Genomic DNA, 8,244 nt, shown 5'->3' with positions numbered 1-8,244 from the left:
GCCGATGTTTACAAAATCAAAATTCAAAGACAAACGTCAACATCAATGTTTATTTTTATTTTTTATGACCTGGTAACATAGCCTTTTAGGTCAACAACAATGTAAATCTCAAATGGCAAAGAGTATAAAATAATAGCAAATCGAAGCAATTATTACAACAGATAAAGGTTCCGGTAAAACAATTCGTTTTTTTACTTTATTTGAATATACGTACTTAATTGCGGCATTGAAAAACACCATTATATGAACTTTACTAACAGTATACGTTGATTCGGAGTCATTACAAACTTTGAATTGCACTTTGTAACAAAAAAAAACAGATTCTTGCGATCGATAAATATAGTATAAGGCTTATGTTACTCAGAGATGGAATTTTTAAAATTGATCCAATATTATTTATTCGTTACATACAAAAGTACAAATCTTCTGCATTATAATGTTAGTTTAGATGTAGACAAATACAAGGCCTTGGGTATAAGTAAAATGATATTTATAGAAGACTAATTTCAGTAACATAATACATAAATTGAATACCGTGAATTGAAGCCTATATAGAGGTATCAAGTTACTAAATAAACTTATTGCTCTTGATACTCGCCATACATGTGTGATTTCACATCGCGTGACTTAACAGATAAATCGCTATTGAGAGGATTCTTGAAATACATTCAGTTAGGTGCCTACCTTCTATTAAATTTTCTACTAAATTTGAATTATACAGAAATAATACTGATGATGTGCACACGCATTGGCTGCATATCTCGTTTCGTTGAGGCTTGTCTTAAAAGATTAAAATGAACATTAATGTTCTCACAGAGAATATTGATATTCGATTTTAAAATAACCTGGTACTTATATTCATGTCTTTGTTATAAATACAATTGATTATATAGACTTTGAACGATAATTTAACTGGAGTGTTATCGTACAAAATACATCATCATTACGCCATCTCAAGTCAACATATAAACAAAATCTATTTATCAAATTGCACCATTCAATTCGTAAGAATGACTTAATCGTTCGGTCACTTTCGTACTCAATCGAACAGCTCAAATGTAATAGGTAAACATTTTATTGAAGTATAATGCGACAACTTTATCTGGACCGGTAAAAGAGTTCGTGGAAACACAGCTACTGTACAAGGATTTTGTGATACTTTTTAGTTTGATTATCACCGGGTCAGATAACTTTGTCAGTCTATAACCTGGAAGTTACTAAAACCCTGAAATAGAATGCAAAACATTCATTCGCAGGTTCAAAATTCGGATCTATACTTCGATTATGGTCCAACTAACACACATGTCGATTTAAGAGAAAATAATTATTTAAACTAAGAGCTTAGATCAATTACGTAATTCTTCTAAGACTAAGAAGTAGAAAGGGCATAGAAAATGCAAACATATAAATACTTTTTTTAGTGAAGAAATAATTTATTTGGCCTGCTATGTCTTTGGGAATCATTATATGTTCGCTAATGATTGTTTTCGGTATGTCGTTTAGCTTCTGACCGATAAGAGACATTTCTATTTTAAGTTACAATAGTAAACGGTTGTAAAATGTCCTTACGTGTTTAGACGAAATATTTTATTATCAAAGGAATGTAAAGAACTGATAGTGATGGCGTACGTGAGAATGAGACTACGAATCGTCATTATACCATGGCCGTATTCAGTTTTAAGCACCTGTAATGTATGATTATATATTAATGACATATGCCTGTTTTTATGCAGGGGTTTCGTCAGTATAAACTGACGATGAAATGAATTTATCAAGTCTCGGATTACTCATTGTTGTTTTCTTTTCTTTTTAATGCAGAGGTCAAATACTGGCAGTATCGTCACAAAAATAGGAATAACAATGTTTACTCGTATGTAAACATCAGTGGCCGGAGCAATGGTGAATCATCAAACATTTAATCCTTATCCTTACTAATATTATAAATGCCAAAGTAACTCTGTCTGTCTGTCTGGCTTTCACGCCAAAACTACTGAACCGATTAAAATGAAATTTGGTACACAGATAGTCTAGAGCCCGAGGAAGGACATAGGCTACATTTTAACGCGAAAAAAGGGTTGTAAGGGGTTGAAACCACCATCACGGGTGGTAATTTGTATGGGAGTATCGGCATTTGAAGCTTGAAACTTCTTTCTAAGGCTGCTCATTTGATATAAATAAATATAAAATTCAATTTTTGTAAAATCCTTACTAATCCTTACTAATATTATAAATGCCAAAGTAACTCTGTCTGTCTGTCTGGCTTTCACGCCAAAACTACTGAACCGATTAAAATGAAATTTGGTACACAGATAGTCTAGAGCCCGAGGAAGGACATAGGCTACATTTTAACGCGAAAAAAGGGTTGTAAGGGGTTGAAACCACCATCACGGGTGGTAATTTGTATGGGAGTATCGGCATTTGAAGCTTGAAACTTCTTTCTAAGGCTGCTCATTTGATATAAATAAATATAAAATTCAATTTTTGTAAAAATTATACCCTCAAGGGTGCTAAATAATAATCCTTACTAATATTATAAATGCCAAAGTAACTCTGTCTGTCTGTCTGGCTTTCACGCCAAAACTACTGAACCGATTAAAATGAAATTTGGTACACAGATAGTCTAGAGCCCGAGGAAGGACATAGGCTACATTTTAACGCGAAAAAAGGGTTGTAAGGGGTTGAAACCACCATCACGGGTGGTAATTTGTATGGGAGTATCGGCATTTGAAGCTTGAAACTTCTTTCTAAGGCTGCTCATTTGATATAAATAAATATAAAATTCAATTTTTGTAAAAATTATACCCTCAAGGGTGCTAAATAATAATAGGGGATGAAAATTTGTTTGAGAATATTTTAGGCTTTGGTGAATGTTTTGTTTAGTATGTTTTGCTGTTATCTTTAGCAATATTTAGTCTAGAGCCTCAGAAAGAACATATACTACTTTAAACGCGAAAAAGGTATATGTAAGGGGTTGAAAGTGGGGGTGGTCATTTGTATGGAAGCATCATCATTTTTACAGTTAAAAGCTTATAACTTATTTTTTAGGCTGCTAATTTGATATTAATACATAGGACATTTAAAGTTTGTAAAAATTTTACCCTCTATGTTGCAATATAACAAAAGGGATTAGGGATGAAAATTTGTTTAGGAGTATATGATGTTTATGTGAATATTTTGTAAGTTTAATATGTTTTGTTGTAATTTTTATAAGTTTAATTAAAATACCCCAACAACTAAATTCACGCCCGTAACCCAGAGGGGTAGGCAGAGATCAAGCACCTACATTTGGCGCACTCCTGGTACACCTCTCTCAATGTCTACATCCATACATCAACGCATAGCACTTCGGTTAAGTAAAATAATAAGCCTTAAAAAAAGCTACCCGAAAACAGTATTTTACGCGGACGAAGTCGCGGGCACAGCTAGTATTATAAATGCCAAAGTAACTCTGTCTGTCTGTCTGGCTTTCACGCCAAAACTACTGAACCGATTAAAATGAAATTTGGTACACAGATAGTCTAGAGCCCGAGGAAGGACATAGGCTACATTTTAACGCGAAAAAAGGGTTGTAAGGGGTTGAAACCACCATCACGGGTGGTAATTTGTATGGGAGTATCGGCATTTGAAGCTTGAAACTTCTTTCTAAGGCTGCTCATTTGATATAAATAAATATAAAATTCAATTTTTGTAAAAATTATACCCTCAAGGGTGCTAAATAATAATAGGGGATGAAAATTTGTTTGAGAATATTTTAGGCTTTGGTGAATGTTTTGTTTAGTATGTTTTGCTGTTATCTTTAGCAATATTTAGTCTAGAGCCTCAGAAAGAACATATACTACTTTAAACGCGAAAAAGGTATATGTAAGGGGTTGAAAGTGGGGGTGGTCATTTGTATGGAAGCATCATCATTTTTACAGTTAAAAGCTTATAACTTATTTTTTAGGCTGCTAATTTGATATTAATACATAGGACATTTAAAGTTTGTAAAAATTTTACCCTCTATGTTGCAATATAACAAAAGGGATTAGGGATGAAAATTTGTTTAGGAGTATATGATGTTTATGTGAATATTTTGTAAGTTTAATATGTTTTGTTGTAATTTTTATAAGTTTAATTAAAATACCCCAACAACTAAATTCACGCCCGTAACCCAGAGGGGTAGGCAGAGATCAAGCACCTACATTTGGCGCACTCCTGGTACACCTCTCTCAATGTCTACATCCATACATCAACGCATAGCACTTCGGTTAAGTAAAATAATAAGCCTTAAAAAAAGCTACCCGAAAACAGTATTTTACGCGGACGAAGTCGCGGGCACAGCTAGTATAAGAATAAGGTGACAGTACTTGATAATAAGAAGCCAGGATATTTTTTTTTGGACAGCCACATGAAATTAAAACCAAATCTACCGTGTAGCAACGTTTGGTATTTATTCAAAACTAGTTTATCGTCAAATAAAATAATTAAGGGCTACTTCAGTCCAACATAGAATTGAAAGGTAGCAACTATCATAGGGCGGAAGAATTATTTAGTAAAATTGTCTTAGTATTTTCACATCTGAACAACGTAAGCAATAAAATATATATATTTTTTCTTCTTTAAGGTATTGAAAATAACAAGACTATCCATGTGTACAATGTAATGTGTAACATAGTTATAAATTATAAATATGATGACACAAACAATTTAATGATAGACAATAACATCAGGGGCATGAAGTTCATATGAGTCATTGAAGTTTGCTTTTGTCTGTTTTAACTTGTTGACTCATAACTTGACTAATTAATCGTAAATCGACGATAATTAATGTAAGCAGATTAGTGTTGGACATAGAAGTCGAAAATCTTCACAATAACGTATTGTTTAAACACTAATAGGTAAGAAATTTCGGTTGCATGAATATTTATTATCTAATTATTCAGAACTATTGAGTGGATCAATACGTTATTTGGAAAAAAGTTTAAAAGGAAAAAATCTTTATGACGATATAATTTCTGGAACCTTTTTGGGTTGCTGTTGGTTTTGTACTGTTTCAATTCTATGTTACAATTCGTAAAAAAAAAACGATTTGATAGTTTATAAATTTCAGCTAATTTAATTTCGATCTATCCCTAATCTATCCTATCTAAATTTTTATGAAACCGTTTGAGATAACTCAAACGGTTTTATAAAAATTTTGACGTGAACGAAGACTTTATTTATGATATTTGTCTTCATAAAAGCAACATTTACTTAAACTCGAAATTATAACCTTTTAAAGTTATTTAACTTGTAGTTGTAATGACTTTCAAGGTTCACCCCTATAGTGGATGACTGTTTTTATGAATAGACTTGGTACATCGCAGGTAGTTAATACAGGGACAAACCGGTTCATTTTATTTTACTTTTAAATGTTAAGTGTTCTAAAATTGTATTAAATACTGCTACAACTCTGCTTTTATATAAGACTAGCTATCGCCCGCGACTCTGTCCACGCGGCATTAAAAAATCTTTATAAGTAGGCTATGTGTTCTTCCAGACTATGTTCTACAGCCGTGCCAAATTTAATCAACATCCGTTGAGCCGTTCTGGAGATACCTTTAAACAAGCATATATTAATCCATCTAAACATTCGCCTGTATATTAGTAAGATTTGTATGCATTTTAAAAAAGGACATTTCATAGCGCGGTTCTTAAAGTTGTAGGGAAATAATTGGAAAAGTTTTTTCAATTCAATATAGTTATATTAAAATATCTGAATCAGTTTAAATCAACCTAATTATTTAAATAATTGCAGTAGCTTGGTGTTATTTGTATCATAAAAATACAATTGGGATATAATTTAATAGTCTTTGACGAACATTATTTTTTTTTTAACTTATACCTAAAACAATAATAAAAAGCAATATCACAGTTATTTACTTTTATTGGAGCGTCATAACTAACTATACCTACCAAATGATTGGAATACAATTTAGAGTATTTCACAGTAAAATATTAAACATAATTACATTAAATTAATTCTTTAGTTAATTTCGTTATTAGTGATTAAATCAATATTCGATGTAACGACACCATCGTCGAGTAATTGAAGCAGTTTATAGTAAACTAATTTAGGCGCATCTATAGCCCAAAGGAAATCTATATGGTTAAAGTCTTTATAAGGCACGACGTAACGTTCCAATGGATTCTTGAGGCGCACATATAACTTGTCCACGTCTTCTGTACCGGCCAGCCAGTCGTTGTCTGCACTCAGTAAAGCTATCGGTAGAGTTATTTTAAATAGAGGATATTCCGGTGGTAACGGCGCTCCGTACATCATGAAATTACCTTCCGGACCGTAATCGAACTGCTGGAATCTGCCATCATTACGTATTTCTTGAGCGTAATGTATCAAAGTCTTCGTAGACGCGCCCGCCGGAACGTGACCCAATATCAAAGGCAGCAGAGTTTTATTAAATTGCTTATCGTCGTGTCCGCATAGAACGAACATCGAGTTCTCGCATATCGCCTCTTCGTAATGATTTATTTCACATGCGTGCTTTGACAACCATCTCAACACTGCGTTATGTGGCAAAAACTCGTTAGCGCCGAGCAGTTTCATCAAATATGCTATGTTATCACTGAATTTCGAGAGCAGTCGTATCGGACTACGGACATGCGACATGTAGGCCACGGGGGCTAGGGCGTATCCTGCTCTTAAAACTTTATTATACTGAGTTTTCGTCGATAGTAAAGCAAACAGCACCGTCGTACCCATCGAATGACCGATATAGTTTATTTTTACATCCCATCCCTTGTTCTCCATGATATAATCGATTATCGCCGGTAAATCGTATTGACTAATTTCGTGGAATGTAAAGTTCCAAAAGGAATAAGTGTCGGTTTTCTTGGAAACGTGGGCTTTGGAGTAGGTGTTACCTCTTGCGTTAGCTAGCCACACGTCGTAGCCTGCATCGGAGAGGATGAAAGCGAGCGCTTTATTCGGGCCGGTCACCACCCAATCCGCTGAACTACCGAGCAACCCATGGTGTAGGAGTACTGTCTTTCTATACGGACGAAGATCAGTTGTATTTCTGGTATGAGGTATCCTGTGTATGGTTAGTATGTAGCCATCTTCTGTGACGATGGTATGGGACTCTGAGTGGTAGCCGTAGAACGCGATGAGCTGCGGCGTGGTCATCTCTATCGTGGGATCGTCTCTGGAACAGGGATACTTGTGGACTTCCGGGGCGATCGAGTCGAATACCATGTAATCTTTCGTCTGAGCATCTTCTATGTAGTCTTTGAACTTCCTTTTAAATCTTGAAGACTTGTCCGCATCTTCGGATTCCCGGCGCTGCAAACCTAAATATGATGTGATTTTTTTCTGTACGTTATCAATGTAGAATTGTTTTATGTTTCGCCCTTTTTCTTTGACATAATCCTTGATGAGTGAGGTTTCTTTTCTGATGGTAGTTACTAGGTTTTGAGGGAACCAGTTTTGTGAGCACTCGTTCGTTCGTATAACTACGATCAATGTAAACAAAGCTACAGCCAATAGCTTCATTTCGTGTACGATCGCGCCGAGCGCTCCCCGACTACTGAACTGAATTATGAGGGAGCATAAACACGTCCCCGCGTCTCGGGTCAAGGGTACACTTAGGTATTATATCAGACTGGTCCATGTTTTGCGCATTATTGATAAACAATGACGAGTCGGCAGGCTTATTATTTCATTGTACAGTCAGCTTCATAAATATAGTGGCAGTCAAGATATCCAAATATATAGGAACACCTAAAGTGATCAATTATATAAGTACAACCAAAGTCACCAAATTAATTGAAGCATCTACTCTGCTCAAAAAGATCGAAGCGTTCACATCGTCATATATATGAGTACATTCAAAGTGCCCATAATTATAGTAACAGACATAGCGTCAATAGTAACGAAGCATCGAAAGTATGCAAAAATATCGTAACATTAGACAAAATTGAACTCTATCTCTATTCACTTAAGATACACTTTGAAATATACTACTTCTGTTAAATTCATTTGGCATTTTATATCAAAACATTTTTTTGCTATTTACTACAAGTTTACGTCCCGCATGACAGATACTAGATAGATAAGCAATATCAAATTTTAATTTGTCACCATATATGCCAGTTTGGCCGTACGGCTTAACTGTTCGCTGTAATACGCAGTTTTGGCGATTCGAATCCCAAACTTTTTTTTACATTTTTTAAGGTTTTTAATTTTATTATCAAAGCTTTATATAAAAT

At 34.4% G+C, this 8,244-nt stretch overlaps 1 protein-coding gene across 1 annotated transcript; it reads right to left on the bottom strand.

Moving 5' to 3' along the window:
• Positions 1-5,887: 5,887 nt before the first annotated feature.
• On the bottom strand, positions 5,888-7,640 carry LOC106711085 (gastric triacylglycerol lipase). The gene has a single exon (XM_014503312.2). The coding sequence runs from the start codon at positions 7,526-7,528 to the stop codon at positions 6,005-6,007; it is 1,524 nt and encodes a 507-aa protein (XP_014358798.2). The 5' UTR covers positions 7,529-7,640; the 3' UTR covers positions 5,888-6,004.
• Positions 7,641-8,244: the final 604 nt, after the last annotated feature.

The sequence above is a fragment of the Papilio machaon genome, chromosome 22 (genome assembly GCF_912999745.1).
Source record: "Papilio machaon chromosome 22, ilPapMach1.1, whole genome shotgun sequence".
In the NCBI taxonomy this organism is placed as follows: domain Eukaryota; kingdom Metazoa; phylum Arthropoda; class Insecta; order Lepidoptera; family Papilionidae; genus Papilio; species Papilio machaon.
Note: the sequence above shows the minus strand (reverse complement) of the source record. Positions and strands in the feature narration are given on the sequence as shown.

Bases quoted from the DNA above. Each gene is read 5' to 3' on its own strand.
- LOC106711085 (XM_014503312.2), bottom strand. From the start codon at position 7,528: ATGAAGCTATTGGCTGTAGCTTTGTTTACATTGATCGTAGTTATACGA.